The 25,669-nt window shown below is 41.6% G+C and overlaps 1 protein-coding gene across 2 annotated transcripts in view; it reads left to right on the top strand.

The window, feature by feature from the left end:
* ZZEF1 (zinc finger ZZ-type and EF-hand domain containing 1) overlaps positions 1 to 21,695 on the top strand; it is a 60,068-nt gene extending 38,373 nt beyond the window's left edge. For both annotated transcript variants that reach the window (XM_054208227.1, XM_054208226.1), the window contains exons 40-55: positions 389 to 666; positions 1,751 to 1,925; positions 2,467 to 2,599; positions 4,217 to 4,413; positions 4,989 to 5,108; positions 6,457 to 6,645; positions 7,002 to 7,102; positions 7,632 to 7,767; positions 8,839 to 9,198; positions 11,071 to 11,214; positions 12,108 to 12,276; positions 14,741 to 14,839; positions 15,601 to 15,766; positions 17,271 to 17,421; positions 17,962 to 18,033; positions 18,518 to 21,695. In XM_054208227.1, the coding sequence (XP_054064202.1) occupies positions 389 to 666; positions 1,751 to 1,925; positions 2,467 to 2,599; positions 4,217 to 4,413; positions 4,989 to 5,108; positions 6,457 to 6,645; positions 7,002 to 7,102; positions 7,632 to 7,767; positions 8,839 to 9,198; positions 11,071 to 11,214; positions 12,108 to 12,276; positions 14,741 to 14,839; positions 15,601 to 15,766; positions 17,271 to 17,421; positions 17,962 to 18,033; positions 18,518 to 18,592 (2,565 nt within the window). In that variant the 3' untranslated portion in view covers positions 18,593 to 21,695. The remainder of the gene's footprint in view (positions 1 to 388; positions 667 to 1,750; positions 1,926 to 2,466; positions 2,600 to 4,216; positions 4,414 to 4,988; positions 5,109 to 6,456; positions 6,646 to 7,001; positions 7,103 to 7,631; positions 7,768 to 8,838; positions 9,199 to 11,070; positions 11,215 to 12,107; positions 12,277 to 14,740; positions 14,840 to 15,600; positions 15,767 to 17,270; positions 17,422 to 17,961; positions 18,034 to 18,517) is intronic.
* The last annotated feature ends 3,974 nt before the right edge of the window (positions 21,696 to 25,669 follow it).

Here is a 25,669-nt window from a genome sequence, read left to right as displayed (position 1 = left end):
TGAAGAAAATTCATAGCGAATTAAATGTGGGACACGGGTCTTGTTCCTTACATGTTATAAAATGTGAATCAGGATGTCTTAAGACATTTCACGTTACTAAGGAATGTAAGAGCTCGTTCTTGCATGGGGGGAGAGGGAAGGGAATTTTAATTTATCTGGAAAGCAGTCTATCTTAACTCTTCAACATCTGCAAAGTTTAAGCCACTAGCTTAGATTTACATGTCAGGTCATCTTAACAGGTCAACACCAGAAGTAGGAACCTAGTTTCTCATTTGCTTTCGTTCCATTTGAAAGAGCATTAGAACAGAAGATTTTTGTATGTGCTATGACTTTGACTAAAAGTCTTGTTTTCTTTCCCTGCCTTACTGAGATTTTTCTTTTTCTGTAGGGCTCCACAATGTCTTTGATTAACCTGGAACAAATACTTCCACTGATGTTTCAGGTTGTAATCTCGAACGCTGGCCACCTAAATGAAACTTATCATTTAACATTGGGACTTCTGGGCCAGTTAATCCTGAGACTTATGCCTGCAGAGGTGGACGCTGCAGTGACTAAAGTCCTTTCAGCCAAACACAATTTGTTTGCTGCGGGAGACGGGTCTACGGTGCCAGAAGGCTGGAAGACAACTCACCTTCTGTTCAGTCTGGGAGCTGTGTGTTTAGACAGGTGCCTTTTACTTTAAACCTATGAGTTGCTCTCTGATGACTAATACTAGTTTTCTTTCTTGTGTGCCTCAGGCCTAGAGGCTTTTTAATAGGAAGTTGATTAAAGCTGTACCCCTGTATCATGGAAACGGCTTAGCATCTGCAGCTCTTGTTGCGGTGAGAATCTCTTAATTGCCTTCCAAAAGAAGGCTGTCTGTTGAAGAGTGAGGTAATTTTCTGTGCTTACCTACATAGCGTGTTATGGTGGAAGAAGTCAGGTTTTGAAACTTTGAGCAAAAAACCAAAACATGGTCCTGTATTTTTTGTATGGCATCAGTTCTCTCCCTGGAGTTACCTATCTCCTGTGTAACTTGGGAAGGGAGGAGAGTGTGTCATGTGGTAACTGTCACCAGTGCTGAGTTCTGGATCTGGCCCTTTTATGTAAGAGTATTAGAGAGAGACATTTTTGTACAGTGAAATTGCACAGGAAGCAGCCAGGATGGGCAGGGCAGGTCTTCTGTTTCGAAGATCTTGAGAAAGCCCTCAGGCATTCTAACGTTAATATCATGCTCGTTAAATACGATAGTGTTGCTTTTCCATTGTAGCTATGTTTTATAGGGAAGGTCCATAAGCAAATAGGAAAGCATATGAAATTTAAAGGCAGAATATCCCCAGGATCAGCTGAGGGAAGGGAGTTTCTCAAAGACTAACTTTAGAGCAAGGAGGCCAGTCTCCTTAGATTATTTGTGTAGTTCACAGAGAGTAGGTAGTCATGTACGTGGGAAATAAACCACTTGTGCAAAGAAAAACATCTGAGCTCTAAACTAAAATTAGGAGTTAAAGGTAACAATGTTCAGGCACGCTTTGATTTGTGACTGTAAACCCCTTGAGAAAACAGACCAGTGTTTATGCACTAGTGATGAAAAACAAAACAGAATTCATGTGTCAGCTGACGTGAAAGCTTCAAATATTTGGAAAAACATTTACATGATGATATGAAAGCTTATAGCTATGACAGATTAACAGTGATACGCTGTCTTGAGGAAAAATAGTTTCAGGTAAGTCTGTAGTCAGCCCTCCTAATACTGCCTGCTCTTGCTTTCCAGTCGTGTAGGTCTGGACTGGGCAAGCTCCATGGCAGATATTCTTCGATCTTTGAACTCTTCTGCGCAGTGGCATAATGTGATCGCTGCTTTCACTGACCATTGCATTAAGCAACTGCCCTTCCAGCTAAAGCACACCAATATCTTCACTTTATTGGTGCTGGTTGGGTTTCCTGAGGTAAGTGGCCTATTGATACTAAAGGAAACGAAATTGGTTAGAGTTTTTAGGTTTCTATTTCTAAATACTATGGATTTCATCAATTGGGGACATCCGTTGTAAACTCAAAACACGGTGTATGTCAGAGTTCACATCTTTCCACTTGCGCACAATTCATGTTTATCTAATGAGGAATAACGTAGCTGGTTTTGCCTTGCATTTCTTTGCGTGCTACTTGTAACTATCATGAGAAAACCAGCGTAGTACATCTGAGTATCGAAAAGGGCTTTTTATACAAGCAAAACACTCCAGTCTCACTCTCGATAGTCATTAACTGTGATATATTGCCTTTGTAGCATTAAGCTGGTAGTTGTAGGCTTTTTTTTTTTAATACAAGTGAACTGCCATTTTTCTAAAGATTGACAAATCCCTGGCAGTGAGCAGATTGTTCAGCTAAAAAGTGCAATACCACGTATAAGCAAATGTAACCAATATAAAAGATGACTGCGTGTTTACAAATAAGTACTCCACATCCTAACTGAAACTTTTGCTGCAATTTCAGGTGCTGTGTATGGGGACTCGGTCTGTGTACATGGACAATGCTAATGAGCCTCATAACGTGATCATCCTGAAGCATTTCACTGAGAAAAACAGGGCAGTTGTAGTAGACATCAAAACCCGAAAGAGAAAAACAGGTTCTGTGACATTTTTATTTTATCAAAGAATCGTCCTTACAGTTTGTTATGGATACCCAAAAGCATATTTTGACTAGACCCCTTTGTGCGGGTCTGCAGAGTTTGAATGCCATTACTAGTAGTCACCTGATTTTCTGCTTTTAGGTTAAATCGAATTGTGAAGCTTCTGCAGTAAAGATTGTGGAGACTCATTTTCTTTTTAAAACTCTGCCGTTTATTTTTATTCAGAAAAGCATTTAGGAAACGCTTGAGACCGTTTTACTAACTGAGAAATCTCAGAAATATGCTTTTGATTAAGCAATTGTTTCTGTTTTGAGATTTGCTTACTGCTTGTGTCTTAGCCTTTACAAACACGCGCTTAATGTTTTAAAACAATTGCAAATCTAAAAAACGTTCATGCTGCCTCCGTGTACTTCAGTGCTGCTATATAAAGGAAAGGTACTCAGAGCCTGAACATTTTTGGGATAGTCTACTTTGGTGCTTAAAAAATACTCTGCATTTTTATAAAGTGCCTGTTTCCACTGTGGGCAAGGTGTACTACTATGGGCAAATGAAGACCAAGAGCGAACACAAACATACCCGTTATTGATTGATTGCTTCTGAAACGATGCTGTGTTGGCTGTTCTTTCCTGGTCCTGTAAAAAAGCATGCCGTGAGGACAAGCCTAACTCCTTTAATCATGTGCTTTATTAAATGTCAGGGGTCTTATCTTCTCTGCTTTCCTCCTGTCTGGAAGAACTTTTCAAAACAGTTTGGATACCCCTAAAGTTTGACACAAACATTAAAAGGAGCTATACAGCATGAAGTCGTGTGTACTCCAGGAAATGTCTGGATACTTTAGAATATTCAATTTCAGGGCATGTTGGTAGAATGTATTGGTTGTTATGGTATCTAAAAGCACCAAAAAAACCCAACAACAAAACCCACCAGAAAACAATAACAAAAACCCAGAGACAGATGCTGCCTCCTGGGTCCCATGCATTGTACCAGAATTTTCTTCGTGTATTTCACCTTGTTTAAAAGTTACTCAAGCTAAATGTTTAACATACAAATAATCAGTTGGATTTCTAGGAGCGAGGGCTTTCAGCTTTGGCACACGTGATCTAAAATTGTGAAGTTAATAAAGAAAAGGTTGTCCTAAGATTTAACTACTGAAGTTGTTTAAAAGACACTTGGAAAAATCAACAGGCCAAACTGCTTTTTGATATTGAAGAAAGATTTTAATAGAAAAGCTTTTTGTTGTTGTTGTTGATGCTTTGAACAGTAAGACCAGCAAGTTTTATTTCATTGTATCAACTGCAGGTCAGAATTTTCCCCATTCTAATTGTAAAATACAACATGCGCTGCTTTGTATGCTGTACTGTTTTATGTGCAAATATGTGCAGAAAATCAGCTGTGGACAGAAGTTACCTAGGATTTTTTTAACTTGCACTGAAAAATGAGGTATTTCCTTGACCATACGATGAATCTGAGATAATTTTAGTACAAGACCATTATTAGAACGTACTTCATGTATGGATCATGTTCATGTCCCAGCCTACTCACATGTAGCGGTAAAGGGTGATTTCACAACATTTTAGGACAAACCTAGTGAATAGTGTTTTTTCTCTCTTGCAGTGAAAGACTACCAGTTGATTCAGAAGTGCGGACAAGAAGGCAGTGATTCCCAGGCCCAGCTGAGACAGTACCTCCAGCACTTTGTGCTTATATCCACGCACCTTCTGCAGACCAGCATGGACAGCAGCTACGCGGAGGCAGTGGAAGCAACTTGGGTCTTGTCGCTCGCTCTAAAGGGGCTTTACAGAACACTTAAGGTATCTTTTGCCTGACGCATTGAATATAATAGGTAAAGAAAAGTTCAAATTCTACCTTGCACTACAGGAACTTGGCTAAGCACACTGGGGAACTAACACAAGTTCATTGCTCTCACAGCTGGCTGCTTTTAACCCCTGTCTGTAGAGGGCTGAAAATGTTGGTAGGCTTTAAATAGCATTTGTGAGCCTGAGTTGAAAGTTGGATCGCTTTTCCTCTGGGGGGGCTGACCATTCATGAAAAAAGAAGAAGAAATTTACAGGGATAACACTCTATGGGCTGAAGCTCGCTTGCCCCTTTTCTTACTCCTGAGTTATTTGAAGAGGGGATCAGTATTTTATTGGACTGTCGGAGCAAGACAGTTACCTAATGACTACTGTGTGTGTCATAGGTGATGCTCTTAAGGCATTTGAAGTGGGGTTTTGTATTTTGGGGGTTTTTTAGGGACATGAAAGAAAAAGATTCCTAACGTAGTTCATCTGGGCAGGAAATTTATCTGAGGCTGTGTGACAAGGCCTTGCAAGCATTGTGATGCATCGTTCCCTTTTTACTTACTTATTTGTGTCTGTGTGTGTAGATTCATGGTTTTAAGGAGATCCAAGCTGCCTTTCTTCAGTCTGGTTTACTCAAGCTTCTAGTGAAGAAATGTAGCAAAGGAACTGGCTTCAGCAAGACCTGGCTTCTCAGAGACTTGGAGGTAAGAAAAGCTACGTTTTGTAAAAAGTCAGGCTTTTTACACGGCATGAAAGGTTATGGCACTGTGCTTCCCCTTTGTGAAGAAAGTCCCAAGAGAATTTCTAATTATTCTTTATAAAAACGTTCACTTAACTGTATCCCTGAATCTGCCTTCCTCTGTCCATCATAATTGTGTCATCGTAATAGTCCAGCTTCTCTAAAGCAGGAGCTGATTTCAATTCATCTGATTGTATTTGGAAGAAATTTGCAAGATGAGGCATTAATCACCTTCTAAGTTTCTTTAATGAATTTTATTTGGACTGTTCTTGAAAATGCCATTCTTCAATTTAAAAAAAATAATAATTAATCTTGAAGCAAAATATTACTTGCATTACTCAGACATGTACAAGGTATTACTGCAGCGCAGTTTGGGGACATCAACATGCATGTGGGCACGCTTTTTTTGAATGTTCATTAATTGCAGGAAGGTAAGTGTGGTTCAACTGTTAGTTATGTTTTGTCATAGGCAAGAGTTGTGTTAATTCATACTTACGACTTTAGCAACAATAAGAGAGAGAAAGAGTAAAGCCCTGGAATTCTGAGAAGTTGCTGCAGGTGGTAGGTTAGAAACACTGCAGAATCAGACCTGGCATGTGGGATCTCACTGCCCCCAGCCCTGCCGCCGGGAGGTGTGTCCCACCTCACAGAATCACAGAATGGTTCGGGTTGGAAGGGACCTTAAAGATGATCTCATTCCCACCCCCTGCCCTGGGCAGGGACACCTCCTGCTAGACCAGGTTGCTCCAAGCCCCATCCCAGCATCCTGCCGAGTGAGTGGTCTGCCCTGAGCGCTGCAATGTCTCGCCGTAGCTCTGCCCGTGTTACTCCTCAGAGCTGAGGCAGGCGCAAACTGGGGGACCAGGGAAATGTGTAACGCTTCCTTGCTGTTAGGAGTACTACTGTTGGCTGTGCTGAAGCCAAAGGGATATTTTCAAAGGAGAAGAATCTGTAGGGGCATGGCAGGCCTTTTGGCGATAGTCACCTCTCCTCTGTTCTTGTCTAAGAATCCTTAAATCCTTGACGTACTGAAATGGTTAAATAATTATTTTCTCAATTTTTTACACTTCCGGCTGATCACTTAAGTTGTCTTTGGAACAGCCGGGAAGGTGTAACTCATTTGTGAAGTGGGAAACGATTTGGTTTTGTGTATTAGTTTGGTTTTGTTTTCTTTTTTTAGGTGCTGCTTCTTTTTAGAATAGCATGTGTTAAGCACTGTCCAAATCTTATAATGTTCTTATAAAATGCTGATTGCAGATACACTCATAATATTTACAGCTGTCACACCATATACTACCTTTTTTTCTGCGCAGATTTTGTCAATAATGCTGTATTCCTCAAAGAAAGAGATCAGTTCCCTGGCTGAACGTGAGGATACTGAACTGGAAGAAAGGGAACAAGATCAAGATGTGGAGCAACCCATTGTTGGTCCTGTCGATTTAGAGCAGAACAAGCTTGATCCTCTGGAGGGTTTGGATGAAGCCACCAAAATATGCTTCTTGGTACTTAAAACTTAATTTTACCTCCTTTGAAGTTACTGTGAATTTGCTAGTTGCATACAATGTTTGGTAGTTTATATGACTGTTTTTCTTCTAAATTTACACGGGTCTGTGATTCCAATGTACCACTACCTAAAGGAAATAAACTAGAACTACAGTAATGAACACTACGAAATCATTATAAAGCTTTTTGCTAAATTACTTTTAATTTTTATTAATCCAGATATTAAGTTCATTAATTCTCTACCTATATGCTTAGTGGGAAAATAATACCTAGATCATCCTGAAAGAAACTCACACTTCTTTTTCCCCTGTAATGTCATCTTTTTTATTCTTTTGGTTTTTGTCTCCTTGCTTAGATGACACATGATGCACTTAACGCACCTCTCCATATTCTTCGAGCCATGTATGAATTGCAAATGAAAAGAACAGATTCTTTTTTCCTGGAAGTTCAAAAGAGGTATGTGAAAGCCTGGGCCCAGCAGAAAAACAAGGTTACTAGATGTGGGCAGTGATCTAAAATCTAATAGGTGCCAAATAGAAATTGTTCCAAGGATACGATTTGGTTTTCATGTGTGAAAAAGTAAGGAAATAAACTCCTACTAAGTTGTATTTATGGAAACGAGTCACCATCTTCTGAAATACGTTGCATGTTCTTTTCAATACGATGATTCCCATATGAAGATCTACTATGTCTCTAAATTATCCTAACTGGGGGAGAACGCAGAGCTTACACGTGGCTTCTAGTAATCAAAGCATGTCGCGGAGCCACCATGTTCTCACAGAGATGAGCAATTTTATGACATTTAAAACCTTTGACTTGTTAGAACAGGGAAGCTAGTTAACATAATATGATAAATATAGGTAGAGTTTAATGAATCTTTCTAAAACAGAAGGTGGGAAGATGTAATTTACATTTAATTGCACTACTTTGGTTTGCATTACTTTTGAAACATGTTTGTGTATTTTTTCTTTTTTCCTCTTTTAAGGTTTGATGGAGATGTAATTACAACAGATGAGAGGATCCGAACACTGGCTCAGAAATGGCAACCCAGCAAGCGTTTGAGGTTGGAGGAGCAGAGTTCAAAAGCGGTGGATACAGATATGATCATCTTACCCTGTTTGGTACGTACCTCTCCACGAAAAGGAGCAGTTGCAAAATAATTAATTTAGGCATTGAGTGACTTCAGTTTTGTTTAGTAACTTCAAACCCGGAATTTTTTTTCTTTAACATCTGAAGTGAACCGTTGTTAATGTTTTATGTCAGAATGAATGAGCGGGTACAACAAGAATCAAATATTTTTTCCTTGTAATTTTTTCCTTAAGGAAGTAAGAGAACTTGATTCTCAGGTCAGGAGAACAAATTGTGATTGCACGCTGTAATTTCTTCTCCTTGTACAAGAGAGATTGTATCTAATTACTGTAAGCTTATGCCGTAAGCGTTACTCTTTTAGCATATTATTGTTATCTTACAGTAATTTCAGCAGGACAAGGAAGCAATGAATTTGTCTTGTAAAGTAGGCTCTACAATTGCAAGGTTTCGCATTCAATAGCCTGGTCCTACAGCTCTTTGCTGTATTTTGGGTGCTGATTCCTGGCTGTGCGGTATCACCAGCACAGCTGTATATCAGTTGCACAGTAAAGTGGATCAAGGGCTTCCTGAAGTAGTTTCACATAATTATAATTAAAAAAACAAGGCCTTACAACAGCTTATACAAAGGCTGTGAAATAGCCACCCCTGGAAATTCTCCAAACTTAACTGGACAAAGCCTTGATTTTTGAATCAAGGCTCAGCTTTAAGTCAGATTTGGACCAAATGATTTCCAAAGGTCCCTCCCAACTCGCCTCATTCTGTGTCACAAATAGGATGGCACTTTGTTGCCTTACCTCTGTAGGTCAGCTTAAATTAACACTTCTGGTTAGAATTCTAACTGCTGGTTCCAGTCGTGTGTACAGTCACGAATGCAGCGGAGTATAGGGACGTCTGTTTTCATAAACAGTCTTTTTGAGGAATTCTGTCCCTGTAGGTGCGTGAGAGATCACACTTTTGTGGTGTTTGTTGCATCTGATTTTCAGTATGTAAAAGACAGATTCATTGTAAACCCCGCTTGCAGTCTGATGGACTGGTCAGACATCTAAAGATATGGAAGTAAATTGTTGAGAGCCTATTTTAAAACTTGCATTTCTTTTCTGCAGTCAAAGCCTGCGCTCTGCGATAAAGCAACAGAAGAAACCAATCCGGTCGCCCAGAAACTGATAACCAACACCGAGAGTGATCTACAGCTTAGTTACGCCAAGCAACGGCGCACTAAGAGTTCAATACTCTTGCACAAGGAGCTGGACTCTAGAAGTAAAAAGGCTGTGAGAGACTACCTGTATCGTGTAAATGAGGCAACTGCTGTTCTTTACGCCAGGCACGTGCTGGCGTCGTTGTTAGCCGAGTGGCCAGATGACGTGGCGATAAATGAAGAAATCCTAGATCTTAGTGGCCCAGCGCATATGACATACATACTGGACATGCTTATGCAGCTAGAGGAAAAGCAGTTGTGGGAGAAAGTAAGTGGATTTCACCTATGCTTGTGAACAAGCCCTGTGCCTACATGCCACGAGACTCTGACTAACAAAAATACTTGCAGTTCCTTTTTTAAACTAAATCGAAACTCCAAAATTTAAACGCCTTCTGAAAAAGCAGTTGGAATCTGTCAGTGTCTTAACGTACTGATTTTGCTCACAGAAAATGGAAAAACTAGTTTTGTGGAGACAAGTCTCAGTTGTGAAAGAGATATATGGGAAAATAAATCTTATACAGAAATCGGGGAAAATAGGCAGTCCATTTTGAAAGCGGCTTTGTGTTACATCTCAACGTGTGTATTGTTGTACCTGCTACTCCATTGAGGAGCTGACTGTTACCCTGGGGGAAGCGATGGTGGAATGAAAATAGAATGTTGTAATGAAAATGTCAGCTCAATGCTTCACAGCAATTGAAGCGAATCAAGTGCTGGGAATCTTCAAAGAGGGGGTAAAATAAACCAGAAGGTATCGGTATGCCACTGAACCAGTAGTGTGCTCTCACCTGGGCTTCAGCATGTGACCTGACTCCCTCATCTCATTAAAAAATGAAAATGGAAAAAAAAAAAAAAGAGAGAGAGAAAAAGAAGAGGTAGTTTAACTGGAAGAGATCTGGAGAAGAGTGGCAGGATTATCATAGCCATGGAATAACTTCAGTATGAGGAACCAACTAGTTTTCTTCACTCCTGATCTTTGCCCTGTGAGGTCGTGAGGGGAGGAGGAGAAATGAAAAAGTCTGTTCCTCCCTCTCTGTAGTTTTAAAACAGTAAGCAGATACAAAAGTTAACAGCAAGTAGTATTCACTGGCCCTCCCGGTAAGAAAACAAAGGAGTGTCAGATTAAGGTAATAAGTGGCAGGTCCAAAACAAACCGAAAGAACTGGTTCTTGACACAATATGTCATTGAAATTGTTGCTGCAGGGTGTTTATATAGGTTCAGAAAATGACAGGACGCACCGATAGAATAAAAAAATCTGTTAAGGCGTATTAAATTCAAAAGCGTAGCCTTTGTCTTCGGCTGTTCTGCAAGTGTGTGGAGGCAAAGAGTGCATTCAGGGAACTATGCTGCATACTGCCTTTGTTTTTTAAATTTCTTTTCCCCAAGAAATCAATTTTTGGCTGATTTGGAGATGAGCCTTTTGGTCTGAGCTTGCATTACGTTTTATAGGAGGAGTTAGAAAACGGCAGGTGGAGAGGTGTAAGGGGTTGCTATAATGACCTGGAAAGGGGCTGGAGTAGCAGGACTCTGATTCAGAGCTTTTGTGTGCTTTTGAAAAATAAGAAAAGTGGAGACTCAGGTTGTTTTGAGTTATCAGTGTGTCCTGATAGACTAAATGTCATTTATTTGTATTTTTAAAGACACAGCTCTTGCATCTGGTGCTTTCAAACACTGCAGCCACTTAACCGATACTTAATCATTCCTTCTTATACATGAGTTGTACATTTTGAAGGCTAAGACATGATATTCTATTCTATCAAAAGCTGTAGATGTAGAAGATAAAGGTGTCTCTTTAGTACGTTAACAAAGTTGTTTGTCTTCCTTGTTTCCAGCTTTAGTTTACTGTTAATTACAGATTAGCCTTGATTCTAGCATTTGTGAAAAGAGATGTAGCTAATAGCTGTCACATTTTTATTAGGTAAAGACTGAAAGATCTGGAACTGAGGACAGAGCAAAATCTGCACTTACGGAGACGATACGTGTAGACATCACTTGTGAATTTGTCTAGTTTCTTGCTAGTACCTCGGTTCTCTCTTGGGAAACGTGTGGCTAGAAATGACGTGTGTCACTCACCAGCGCGTAAGGCTGTATGTGTTGGTTTGGTGGCCGATTGTATTTACGTGGGGTGTTGCTTCTCCCCAGATTCTGCAGAAGGTGCTGCAGGGGTGCAGTGAGAGCATGCTGGGGACGATGGCGCTGACGGCCTGCCAGTTCATGGAGGAGCCCGGAATGGCCGTCCAGATGCGCGAATCTAAACATCCTTACAACAACAATACGAATTTTGAGGTATGTTACACGCGTACTGCAGCGGAGTGGATTTGCGTGGTTTGAAGACTAGTTGAAAGGCATCGAGGTGGCTGGAGCAGGAGTTTCCCAGCACTCCACGCGCACATCCAGGGGACTTCTGCGCTCCGAGCACCTGAGAAGCACCTCTTCAGCCTTGCTTTTGAAGAGGCTGATGCCAAACGACCGAGGCCTTGCCCTGTGAAGAAATGTGTTCAATAAGGCGCTTTTATGTGGTCCTAATTCAATCATGCAAAAAGTGCGTAACTTAAATGGTTTTACTAGGCGTGAGTTTGAAGCAGATCGTATACTGAAATGGTTTCAGGGCCTTAATGAGCAAAGACTTCTACCCTTTCATCCAAAGGCCTGTTTCACTTGGCCTGTTACTTCTTTGTGCTGTTAGAAACAAGGAGTGGAGTCTGTCTGTGTTGTATTCCTCATTTTAGACTATCTTCTGACACAAACAGCTTTTGACTTTCTTTTCTTGCTACTGTTTGAAAGCATTTTTCTGTTATATATTGGTAAGTAACTATTGCCTCTGAACAGTCTTGGGATTTTTTTTTTTTTCCCCTGCAGCTCTTAGACTTCTGATTCTTATTGTTAAAATGTGTATAAACCTTTAGGATATGGCAAAGAGATCAATATCGGCAACGATTATCGGTTTTTAAAAAGCAAAGCGTTGCTAGCAATTAATTTTTACACTCGCCAACTAATGCAAACAATAGGCCATGCTTTACATTGTTATTTTTATCAGGAGCTAATTTAACAAAAGAGGGGTTTTCCCCGTGGAGATGCTGTACTATTTGTTATATCTCCCTTGCTCGTATGGTGAAAGTTAAGTAGCTTGTTGGTGGTATGGTATTGCAGTATACAGAGATGTTATGTTTATTTCTCAGGATAAAGTTCACATTCCCGGTGCTATCTACCTCTCGATCAAGTTTGACTCTCAGTGTAATACAGAAGAAGGCTGCGATGAGTTGCTCATGTCCAGCAGCAGTGATTTCCAGCAGGATCGGCACAGCTTCAGTGGGTCTCCGCAGAAATGGAATGATTTTGAGCTTCCAGGTGAACATGCGGTGTTTCAAAGTGCAAATGTAGAGGGAATTGCTGGTATCCAGGACTCTTGAGAGAAACTACTGGAAGATGGCAGTTAAAGGCAGATGTCCCTGAGACGTGTGGGGAAAAAAACTCCTTTTCTTATCCCAGTCTGTTTGCTCTGACGTGCTGCTCTTGCGTTTGTTTCTTGAAAGTAGGCTTATCTGTTGTTCTGCTACTTGACCTTTTTTTTTTCCACGCCTCAGTCAAAGCATGCACTTAGCTACTGGAAACAAATTTTAATCTTGCTTCTGTTCCAACACAGTCCTTGTTCTGCACAATATTCACTTACATTGTTTCTGCCTTGTCTTACTTTCCACAGGAAGCACATTTTAAAAAAAAAAAAAAAAACAACAACAAACAGATAAGCTTATCTCTTGCCTGTGTGCTATAGTAGCGCTCAGAGCAAATAAAGAGTGTGTGCCAATGCCTTGTCTCCAGTTGTTGGCACAGAGAGTAGCCGAAAAAAATCCTTTTGACTTGACAACTTCAGCCTGTGTTCTCTAAGCGCATTTTTGACAACGCCAGTAGCAAATGCTGTGAGCTGAAGGACTGCATGGTCCCGTGCTGCTTATGTGAAGTTGTTCTAACCCCCTGAGCACTGCAGCGTTGCAGGGAGCTCGAAACTTCGAGTACTGGCCAGCAGGGCGAGGGAGCTGACGCTGCCTCTGCTCTGGTGAGACCCCACCTGGAGCACTGTGTCCAGCTCCAGAGCCCGCAGCACAGGAAGGACACGGAGCTGTTGGAGCGGGGCCAGAGGAGGCCCCGGAGATGCTGGGAGGGCTGGAGCCCCTCTGCTGTGGGGACAGGCTGAGAGAGCTGGGGGGGTTCAGCCTGGAGAAGGCTGAAGGGAGACCTTCCAGCCCCTTCCAGAATGTGAAGGGGGCCCACAAGAAAGCTGGAGAGAGATGTTTGTCAAGGATATGTAGTGTTAGGATGAGGGGTAATGGCTTCAAACTGCAAGACGGGAGATTGAGATGAGATCTGAGGCAGAAACACTTTGCTGCGAGGGTGGTGAGTCCCTGGCCCAGGGTGCCCAGAGAAGCTGTGGCTGCCCCATCCCTGGAGGGGTTCAAGGCCAGGTTGGACGGGGCTTGGAGCAACCTGGGCTGGTGGGAGGTGTCCCTGCCCAGGGCAGGGGGTGCCACTGGGTGGGCTTTAAGGTCCCTTCAACCCAAACCATTCCGTGATTCTGTGATACTGTCAGTAGCTGTCAATAGATTTAGGAACTTTCTTAGCAAGCAGTTTAGGTTACAAGGTGCTAGTTAGAAACAAATGTGGGTCTGTAGAAACATTTTTGGATTTTTATGAACTTCTTGCTGTCCTCATTTTCCTCCCAAAGAGTTGCAGACGTTTGCCAAGAAACTGAACTTTGAGGGCCATTGTTTTGGAGCAGCCTTGGCTGTGAAACTTGAGTTTCACCTTGTGAAACTTTTATTTCCAGCCAAGGCTGTCTGGATTAAGGCTCTTGATTTCACTCAGCAGGCATTAGCTGGAACCAGGCATTTGAAGGCTTCTGGGCTTTTCACTTGATGGCAGGGCTTTCTCAGGACTCCTAGGAGTAGGATAGAGAAATGGCTTCATTTCGTGATGAAAAGGGGAACAGGGTTTTAGATTATTTTTTTTTATTATTTAAAACCCTAAAATGTTTTCAAAATTTTTCGTCTTTGTGAATCTTTGAAAATTCTGCTTCCCACTGAAAACCAGCATGCTTGTCCCAGGGTGACAGGGTTTCTCATGGAACAGTAGGATACTCTAAGTTTTAAGCAGCTCTAATATTACAGAGCACTCTAGGTAAGGATGTATTTTCTTTAGCGTTACAGCTAAGTGCCGGTGTTTATCTCTGTGAAGCTGTAGATACTGCAATGACAAGAACTTCTTGAATGTTCCACTGTCTGATTGTAAAATGATCAAACATTTTGATAGTTCTTCCGCTTTTAAGTGGCTAAGTTTAAAAGTTTTGCTCCTTAGAGTAACAGTGTGCAAGTCAATGTTCTGACACGTAAAAGCAGCGCAACTTCACTTTCACTTTTTTTTTAACCTTTAATGGTCTGTGAGCTTGGCTGTCTATGTGGAGGCTCTTTTTTCATAAATCATAACCGATCCATAAACACAATTAGAAAAGTGAAGTTCAACTGTGTACAACGTAGAGTTTCTTTAACTCCCTCTTCTTCCATGTAGTTGACAAAAATATAAGAGATGTTATCCTGGTAACTGTCTTTATGCAGGGGAAATCGTTCTGCGTTTTGCTTCAGCCTCCTGTTTGTCATACTGTTCTGTGCATTTCGTAATTACCAAAAAGTAAAAGCTCACCTCTCTTGAATGACGATACCCAGGATTCGTTTATGACAGAGTTTTCATTTGGATTGTATTTGTGATAGCGAAAACAACGGGCAGGTAATAATGTGGGTTTTCTTCCTTCCCTCGTACACAGGGGACACACTCTATTACCGATTTACTTCTGACATGAGTAACACTGAGTGGGGTTATAAGTTTACAGTGACAGCGGGTCATCTTGGAAGGTTTCAGACAGGTAAGCACCACCCAGAATGTATCGGAAAGGACTTTTTCAAGTTATTTTGCCAAGCTTTGACAGACTTGTGGTTATCCCTTTTTACTGACTTAAAATTTGCTTTCTCCAGCGTTCTGGAAATAAGTAACTAGTTCAAGTTAAAACTTGACTAATGTCTCTTATTTGCTGTGACTTTATGCTAGAAATACCAAATCTTCACAGAGGTTTGGAGGTGACAATTGTAATACTGTTTTTTGCATTCAAAGTCTCATTATATGACAGTAATTACACACAGGATTTAGTAAACACTCCAAGGTGCTGTAATTGGAAACAGAAATAATTGTAATTTTGTTTTTAAAAAGTAGTTATCCATTAGAACAGGCTGCTTCTGGATCTAATTTCTAGATATAGCATGAAAGCTTTTATCAGTTTATTTTAGAAATTAAATATTTTTAGCGAAATTGAAGCTGGTGGATGACTTGTAATCAGCAAAACTACCGCAAATCACACGATAGCAAGGACCTGTGTTTTGTTTGCCTCATTTGGGCAAAACTTCTATTTCAGATAGGATTCTTTCTTAGTTTTTTTTGCCCCAGAATAGACTTGTGATGTCAGGATGTAGTGTAGAACTATCTCAGAAATATTTTTTTTTGTATTTTTGTTCAATATGTCTTACTTGCCAGAGCAATACTTTGTATGTGGAGAAAACTGAGCCTAGGAACAGATGGGTCCCTACGAAAGTAACAGCTATTTTATTTTATTTTATTTTTATTTTTTCCCAGGGTTTGAAATTCTAAAGCAGATGCTGTCTGAGGAAAGGGTAGTTCCTCACCTCCCGCTGGCCAAGATCTGGGAATGGCAGGTGGGGGTAGCGTGCCGTCAGACGGGCCACCAGCGTTTGAAGGCTATCCACCTGCTCTTGAAGATAGTGCAGTGCAGTGCCCAGAGGTAAGTGCGCTGTTCTGCGTTGTGTGCCAAAAGGCAAAGGGCAGGAGAAGAAAAAGTGACTAAGCTGAGAATATCTTGAAGCCAGAAAACCGTGATTTGAAGTAGGTATTCTTCATTTGCCTTTTGGATACAAATCACAGAGCCTTGACAGCGGAAACTTATAAGGAGTTTTTTTCAAAAACATTTTCTCTTCATTGGACCTTTTTTAAAAGCCAAAAAGAATTCAGATGTTGTTGTAAAGAAAAAAAACCGCCCCAAAACAGGACAAAAAACCAGATTTCAATTCATTTTCTAGAAATTTATTCTCTTTCTATTAGGTTAACTTAACCTCACAATTAAGGTGAGGATGGAATAATAAACTGGTGAAATGATGATCTGATTCTGTGTAAAGTAAATAACTTTTAAATTATTATTTTTAGTTGTGCCACTAAGCCTGTAATTGAGTTTCAGAAGGGATAGGTGCACTACTGATGAAGTGTGTATGGCATGTGTGTGTTTTGTGAAAATACACATTCAAAAAAATGTTGAGCTTTATAGTCTCTTGCGAATTTGTATAGTCACGTTAACTCGATAGAAAGGCAACAGTGCCGGAATGCTGACACTTATCTCGGTTATGTCCTTTTGGTTTTACAAAGTCACGAAAATAAGAGCATCCCACTATCTTACTTGGATAAAGAGAATTCAAAAAGTATATTCGCATATAGCAATAAAAACGGACAATTACATAGAACCATTGCTTGACTCTCTGCAAATTTTAGATACGGCGATCTACATCTAACTCGGAAAAAAATTATGTTGGTATTATTTGTAGTCACTGATTTATTATCTTTTCAAGTTCCCTTAGGTTTTTCTCATCAGAAAATGTCTGCTTTGTCATGTGGACAACAAATTTAATTGCTAAAAGATCAAGTCTCCATTGTGCTTATAATATTTAATATTTTTCTTGTGTTAATCTGATGATGGATTCTGAAATTGAGTTTCGCCCCCTTTATCCCCTATTGAATGATATCTGTCATCTTATCTGTATGATAAGTGACATTTGATTAGCTGGCTTTAACTCAGCAGTAGGAAGGATGCGGGGTTGGAATTATTTTTAAAGCTATATATCAATTTTTGCCTGTCTGCCCTAAACAAGGGCATCGTCTGCCCAGTGCTGTAGTTCGGTTTTGTATAATTTCAGGCCGTGGAGCTAGAGCATTTAGCAAAGTGATATATGTAGGGTTTTTTAAGTCCTCATTTCGGTGGCCAGTCCGTTTTAGAGATGTCATTTAGACATATTCATGGATATAAGATCTTCTCCACTGATTCAGAATGAAAGTCATTGTGCTGAAACACTTGACTCAATTTAGATTTGAAAATGCTTCTTGTGTTTCTTCCTTTATTTATACATCTGTCAAAACTGTGTGGTTTTATTCTCTTAAATTTGTTTGGTGTTTTTTTTTATTTTTTTCTCCCCAAAAAGATCATGGTTACTCACTATTTCATTTAAATTACTTTTTTTCAGGGACTGTGACCTCACCTTGTTGAAGCCACTTTGGCAGCTTTTCACCCATATGGAAAACAACTTTGGTCATGACATGGCCAAGCCTGGTATTCTCCTTCCTCTTCATCGAGCACTCGCAGAACTCTTCTTTGTTACAGAAAACAGAGTTGCTGTAAGCAGTTCCTCTGCTTGTATCCCTCCTCTCCCCAGTGCTGGGAATGATACGTAGTTCCGTGTTAAACTAAATGCAGTTTGCCTTTCTCTTGGCAAAGTCCATCAGCGCTTTCGAAACATCAAATGCTTCAGAAACATTAACAGCTTTCTCTTGCGGAATTTGGTGGCAGATTCTAATGGAGGGGCACAGTGTTGCCCCATCCATCACGGGACCTTAAGTAATAGCCATGACTCTTCCGTGTCTGACTAAGGCGGAGGCCCTAAAACTACTCTTTATTCTGAGAGGAATGCAGATTTAATAACTAATTTAAAGGTATTCGGATGTGGTTCTCCTTGAGTTGATTCTGAACGTTACATACGAACAGTCTGTAATGAACTGATTTCTGTGGTCACAGACTGTGTCCAGGAGAGACCTGTGTGTATTTCTGATACCTTTGATTCTTGGGGACTGCTAAAATGGTCAGCATTTTAACGTTAATTAGTAGGATGATATCTTTGGTAGAAACGTTGGTGTTCATTGAATGCTTTCTTGCTGCAGGAGCTTGGATCTCTACAGGAGTATTTGCTTGCCTTAAATACCGAAGATCATCTTCATCGCTGCACAGCACAGGTAATAAGATTGCACAACCCCAGGGATGTGCGATTTTGTCATATTTTTCTGGCAGATAGAAAATGATTTCTGATAGCCCAGTGGAGTTTTATAAAATAGGTATGAATGTACTTGGGCTTTACAGTACCATGACAGGCCTTTGAAACTGAGGAATGAACTAAGCACAAATGCTGGTCTTCAATAGTCGGATGATGTGCCGCAAACTGGCTGCCGGGTGTAATCAGGGCTACCTGTTTTACCGATTTGACCTCTCAACTGCCAAAACTTGGCAATGGGGAAGGGGCTGGTCTTTCAGCCACTGGAAATACAGTTTCCTTGCTGAAACTGTGTGGATGCGTGACGATTACTGCCCTACCAGGAGACGACCAGTTAGAAACAGGGTGGTTATTTATCTATTTCTGTTTAATTTCATACAAGGATTTCTTTGCGGTTTTGGATTGGGGAGCATCTTTGATGTGACTTTGTTTTTCCTTCTCTCTTCTAGGCCCTGAAAAACATTGCTGCTATCAGCCTTGCCATTAACTATCCGAACAAATCAACAAGTTTCTGGAATGTTTAATACTGGCTCAGGCCGGAGTGCATGGGATAGAGTAGTTTGTCCATAGGAACCTTGGAACAAACATCTTAACTCAGTTCAGGAAAAGTTCCTTCAGCTTCAGTGTATGAGCACTCTGCAGCCTTCCTTCCTTCCACCTTGATGTAGAATTTGTAAAAGTAAAAGCGCACTTCAAAGAAAAAGCACATCTTGAAGTAACTCACGCGTCGCCTACAGTTATGTATGCACATATTGTAGCATGTTAGAGTAAACAGAACAATATTTTTTTTTTATTCAGAGGAAGTAAAGGAAAGAAGGTAGCTGAAGTATGAGAATGGAAGGCCCCCACGTTGGTATCATCTGCTCCCAAGGAAACTTGATGGATGGAACGTGACAGCTTTGAAAATACGGCTGAACTCGGAGTGATGCCGTCAGCAGCACCTATTCTGTATCGTTGAAGTGAAATAGGCAAACCAGAATCTGGCGGGCTGATGCAGAAACGGTCCACGCTTGAATCCTGTCATGTTTGCTTTTGTTTTGAAGGCTACTACCCAAGGAAAAGAACTTTAATTCTTACTTAAACTACAGGTTGTAAAACAAATTCTGGGTGATTCGTGTAGCAGTTAAAGGATTCCAATTTCAGAGCATCCTCGTGCAAGAGGTTTATGTTCCTCCTGTTCTTTGATTTGATCAGCTGGATCATCTGTTCTTACCTTAATTTATCTCCAGTGTGTTATTCTAAATAGTCCATTATTCCAGCGCGGAGAGCCAAGGCTGGCCTCCATTCACAAAGCGGTGGTAGTATGAAGAACTGAGGAACTTACACGTTTCTCGAAGATCACATCTTTAAAAGATATTATTCACGAGGCATTTTTCTTTTAATTATTTCAATACCAGTGGCTTAGGAGATCCTTCTCGGCAACGTTGGGAACCCGGACTCCCAGCACTCAGGGTGGGGGTTAATGATCAATCCAGTCTTATCTTATAGAGCAATAACTGCATTACTCGTAGTGAACATGGAATGAATTGCAGACCTTCTATGCTGAAATAAATTGGCTTTCTTCCTGCTCAACTACGCTGGTTGTTCCCTTTCCAAAGAGTTAAACAGAACATAGAAGGATTTGGGGCTGTATTTTGTATTCAGTTTTACAGTATGTAGAGCTGGTCTTGTCAAGTGTGAATTCAGCGAACTTTTTATGCTAATTATTTTCTTCTTCCCTTCCTCACCTCAACATTAGAATATGTAAAAAAAAAAAAAAAAAAAAAAAAAAAGCAACCAAAAGCTTCAGGAGTAACTGAGTGTAAGTTGTGTAAAGGCAGTGGCTCTGTCAGAAGGGAATACGCGCATTGGCCTTGTTTGCCCAGCAGGTGAGTGATGCCTAAACAGCAGTGTGCAGCAAGCGCAGGAGCACTGCTCTGGGGGACGACCTCTGAGTTGTGATGGTCTTATCAGCTGGGACTGGAATTTTAAGGGTGGTCCAATTTCCCTCTGAGAGGGAAACATGCAGTAATACATCCCCTTTTTTTTTTTTTTTGGATGGCCTCTAGTGCTGTAGTTAAAGATGGTTTGACTTCTGTTGAGCCGGGTGAGTGCAAAGTGAAGGCTTCTTCAGGGGACGAGGTTGAATCGGAATGTGATTGTTCTGCCTGAAAGACTTAAAACTGAAGACCAAGAAGTGCTATGCTGAAGCCGTTGCCTTCAGGAATGGAGTGGCCCTCTTAGCAAATGAGAATGCCAGAATTCAGGAAAAATGCACTATTTATCAAAGATTGAGCGGAAGTGGAGAGATACTGCTCTGAAACCCTTCCTTGAGTGTGCCGTAGTCGCAGGTTAAAGCCCTCCTTCCTTCCCGAACGAGATCACGATGGGAAGGGAATTACCCAAGTTGTGGCCTGTCTTTAACGTGTGGATCATTTTGTTCCCACATCCGAGTAACGTATTTGAGTTTGCTGTCTCACCGCAGGGGTGGCTGAGAGAGCCCTGAGGAACCAACTGTTCGCCCTTTCTGATAGCACGAACTCGTTCTGAGCACCGGGAGTTGCTCCGCCAAAATGAGACGCTCTTAAGTCTATTCTAGGGAGTCGTATCGATGGGACAGGTGAGCGGTTTGAAATTGCTCTTCTTGAGCAGCAGGACTTTGTTCACTGCCTGAGCGTGAATCCATGGCCGAGCAGTCAAGGATACGCAACGGGCTGATTTGCTAAGGCATGTAGCATGCTGCTGACATCTACCTGGTGTAGTTGAAGAAGGCTTTTTTCATTTTTTCACATCAGGGATGAAGACTGTAAATAAACCATTCGTAGAACCTGTCATGGCTCTATCATATTCACATTTTTTTTTTGTTGGACTGTCTTTGCTTTCTGTACGAAGACATGAGGCTGCAAGGATGACCCAGGAGTGGCCAGTGTTCCTTACTAGGCGTTCCGCTTAACTTACTCTACCAGCAGTAACTGGCCTCGTGAGTCAGTCATCGTGCCCTGAAGGGACTGTCCAGGAACAGCGTCCACTAAATGTAATTTCTACCCACTAGATGGAACTGAAGGACTGTGACCTGAGTTGACACCGAATCTGTTGCTGCCTTACAACTCAATCATTCATTACGGATTTTTAAGAGACAAGAAACACTGATTTATTTTTTTTCATTATTATTTTTTTCTGATAGTTTTAAAGAAAGGAAGAGAATACCAATAATGAATATTCATGATCAATCACATTTTGAAAATCCTGCAGCAGTTCCAAGTGGATGCGGATGATACTATTGAATAGTATAAAACTGTCTGGAAAACAGGTATGCTGAAAAAAATGTGCCTAATATAAAAAGAAAAAAAAATCAAAACAAAACAAGTTGTCCTGCCTGAATCACCTATGATGTGTTTAAAACAAACCGTATTGTTCCTAATGATACATTTGACTTGCTTTCATTAAACACTTAAAAATGAGAGTTTTATAATTTCTTTTCTTACGGGTTTACTACTTTGCAATTTTTATCAGTTGTTTAAAATATATCAGACCTTTAGATTTATTCCAGTTCAGTTCAACATGTAAAAAGAAAGCTACAGATGTGGGTAAAATATGCAAATGAAGAGAAATATATTGTAAAAATTCTATAAAAACAAAAAAATACAACACAGTGTCTGTTGTTTGTTTGCTCTTCTCGCTCCTCACTGAATGTTAAATGCTCGAATTTCCAGTGAGATCCAGGGGTTTTCTTACCAATCTTCATTTTCAATGCCTGTACGTAAACCAGCTTTTCCTTACGCGGTCAGTGTGTGTGTGTATAGATATATATATATCTCTGCTCTTGTATCGAACTGGGCAGGATGCATACTTCTGGAGTCATCTCCTAAATTCCAGCCCTGCTGTTTACATTCCAGTGGCCTTACCCTAAAAATGAAGTTTTCCCGTGGACATCCATTGCTTTCAGCGCCTGTGTTTGTTTCCTTTCAGACCCGAAACACACGTCTGGATCCCCAGATGTCTCATGTGAGCTGGGATTTATCTGAGTCTCTCTTGATTCTAATTAGCGGTGTTTATCAGCGAAGGTGCTTGTACCTACCTCGTCCAGCGGACTGAGTTTAAAGCTTATTTACCTTGACTTGGCTGGAGGAAAGGGCTGTTCAGGGAAGCGTAAGTGAGGAAGTCGACATCTTTCTGTATTTACCTACAGCCCTAAGTTGTTTCTGCTGGTTTGATGTGCTCAGAGAATGCTCTTATTAGGCAATTTTATTAGATACAAATAAATAATATGATTGTGAAGTTGTGGGACAGTGGGGACCGTTCCCCGAGACGGCCAGGTGTGAGGCTTCAGCTGGCGAAAGCAAGGTGCTAAATCTAACAAATTCAGTTTCATCTGCTCTCCACCTTAGTGTGGCCCCAGGCACTGGAATGGGACGGAGGTCATAACCACGATGTTTGGGAACTGCTGTTTTTCAGATTAAGTTAATTAAGTCTGGTTTTCTTTCAAGAGATCAAAATTAAGCTGCTAGCTAATTTATATGTGGGGGGCTCTTTTTACCCGACTCCTAGAAGGCTACACTGCGTTTAAAACAGAACTGGCCCAACTGCCTTGAGTTCTCACAGCCTGCTTCAGATGTAACGTTTCCAGCGGGTCTTGTATCTCTGCACACACTAGGGCAAAACCTGCCCTTTTACACCGTTTTAAACCTGGAGTGCCCGTCCGTAAACCCCTGAAGGTACCCTGCTATAAAATCTGGGCGCGTTGGAGCAGAGCAAGGCCCAATAATCTGATTTGGTACTTTCCCTTTCTAATGGGGAGTGTGGTTTCTTGCAACCAGCAGTGAGGGGTGCCGCTAGCACAAGCATCGTACCTTGTTTTTGGGGGAGAAACAACAACCGCAACCATGGGAGCCTATAAAAAGCATGACCCCTAGGTAAAAAGCATCTCCCTTAGGTAAAGCTACTGAAATGTGGGGAAAGAGATTAATACACGTGAAGAGGATGCTTTTCAACACCGGGCCAGTTCATCTGTAGGAGGTCAGGCTGGATAATAACTGGAACAAAGACTGGGCATTGGTAAAATGGCCTGGAAAAACAGGAACTGTGCTGGGCTGTGTAGGGGGAAACAGAAATCTGTCCCACCTACGAATTTAAAGCGAAGAAGTCAATTCCCGTTCAAGTGAATAAGAGAGAAATCCACTGTGAATAGGGAAGGAATTAAGTAAGGGGTGAAGGAAGTGAGATTAAAGCTCATTCTTTCCATGACGGTCAGGTCTAATTTAATCAGGTCTATTCGGCCGTAATCTCTCCTGATTTTTACCGAAGAAAGCACAAATAATAAAAAGCTGGTACCCAGCTCAAACCCGTTGTGGTGGGGCTCGTAAGCGGCTGTGCAGTCCAAGGAGGAATAAACACTTGAAACAAACCCAAAAACCTGATTTCCTCCAACTGGGAACATCAACCAGGGGTTCCTGATAAATAGATGGAAACCTCAGACAGTTTTGTAGTGCTCCTTGGAGCATTTGGAGATTTATGCCTTTTATATTCAAGGGCTGAGAACGTTTGGATTTAGGGAACACGGGAAAAGAAGTGGAGAAAGGATAAGTGACGCCAGGGTCTTCCCATCTAAGCATCAAGCAGTTTGCTGGGGGGTTTCTCTTACCAAGGCTTTGCTGACAACTTTAATGATTTTTATTTTTTTTTTTAAAAAAACAAACCCAACTTGTTTCTTCTTCCATTCCCCGCTTTACTGTCTGACTTTCCATAAATCTCACTGCATCTTTTATTTAACATTTGCAGTGCAAATAACAAATATTTGAGCTTGCCTTGCATGGAAAAAAGTCAATTTTATGAAAATTAAAGAAGTGTAAAATTAAAGCGCCTGCCAATATTTGTCAGCGGCACCTTCTCGCGCAGGCTTATTTCCAAGACACTTTGTTGGCATCTCCTAGCACCTGGATGGTCAAACGTGCGTCCTCCGAGCCATTTTGATGCCTGTGTGTGCGCACGAGTGAGAGCCGGGCGAGATGCTCCGTCCGTGCACAGGGTTTGGAGCCCCCGGCACTGACCTGACCACTCTCTTCTCCTCCGCGCGCCCTGGCGAGCGTTGCCCATCCCGACCTGCCCAAGTCTGGGGTTTGGCTAATTGTGGTGACCTTAATTGTATTCTCTCCTCCGCTGGCGCTGGGCAGTGACTGGAGCAGCGCGGTTTCAGTCGCCTCCTGTGACCTGCTTTAGCGCGTCTCTGCCTCGCTGCAAGCTCCCCACAAAGCCACGTTGTGTGGCTCCTTCACTTGGAAGAGATGAGACAACTCTAAGGAGGAATAAACAGCTTAAAAAACAAAAACAAAACCAAACCCTTATTTCCTCCAGCTGAAGGCATCAAAAAGGGTTCCTGATAAAAAGATGGAAATCTCCGGCAGTTCTGCAGCACACCTTAGCGTTTAGAGATGTATTCTTCTTGTATTCAAGGGCTGAGAATGTTTGGATTTAGGGAACACGGAGAAAGTGCGGTGTTTCCTGGAGAGAGCGGTCGCGCCGGTTTGCCGTGGTTTCTGAAGACGGCCCTTTGCTGCTCTCGGGTGGTGTTTGCTCTCTCCCAGGAGGCGGTGGCAAGGTCGGTGCTAAACATCACACCTCCTCGCTGCTTCGTGCCCAATATCTCTTTGTAATGAGCCACTCCCCCCATCTTTAGCGCACCCCCGGGGAGGTGGGCTGGGAGCTCAGCTTTCGCCTCCCTGCATTTCGGGCACCCAAAGGTTTTAACCTCCTCAACCACATAAAATTCCTAGGAACCAACAAAACACCTTATCGGACTCCAAAGGAGCTGCTGGTCTGCTCCTTTAGTGGCACGTGAATTCCTGCAGCAGGAACGTGGACAAATGCGGAACGAAAAGTGCAGTCTGTTTTGGTAATTATTTTATTTAAATATATTGCCCGTGTGTTTTTAGCCAGAGCCAGTATGTGACAGTGGTCTGGGGGCCGTGGGGCGGCTGCGCGGGTGGGAGCGCAGGTGGTGCCGTCAGCCGCGCTTCGTTGGAGCTCGCTCTGCATTTCGGGGTGACGGATCCCATGTTAATGCCTGAGAAATCCCGGGGAAATGCTTCCCCTTATGACTTTATACTTTCTAATCAGTAAAAGCATCCCGTACAGATTTTTCTCTCCAATGCATCATCTCTGATGGTATGACACCTACGATAGGAGGACTTCAAAATGCATATGTAGCTGGACGTTTATTAGGACTTCATTTCATCACCGTGCTTAGTTTAGGTTAAATTAAATATGGAATTAAGGTGTAATCTTAAGCACACCTAGTTAAGCGCTTAAAGGTAGGCCTGAAATTGGTTTTGTTGCCTTGGAGCGTGAACAGACCGCACTGTTGATAGGAAGTTCACAAATTACGGCTTTCTCTTGCACCCAGCAAAATCTGCAAAGGCAGAAAATGAGAAGATGAATTCCTGAGTCGGGAGAAGCGTTGAGTCAGGAGACCTTTAGTCAAGCCTTTGCTTGAGAATAAGTCACGTCTGCGTCTCTTACCCGTCTTCTTCACATAAACCACCCCCAGAAAACTCATTAATCAAAAATGTCAATGGTTTCACAGAAATCCCCCCCCCTCACACCTTGGGGTTTATGTTCCTCAGAGT

Source organism: Rissa tridactyla, chromosome 7, assembly GCF_028500815.1.
Source record: "Rissa tridactyla isolate bRisTri1 chromosome 7, bRisTri1.patW.cur.20221130, whole genome shotgun sequence".
Lineage (NCBI taxonomy): Eukaryota > Metazoa > Chordata > Aves > Charadriiformes > Laridae > Rissa > Rissa tridactyla.
The sequence above is the reverse complement of the archived record's forward strand: the minus strand, read 5'-3'. Positions and strand labels throughout refer to the sequence as shown.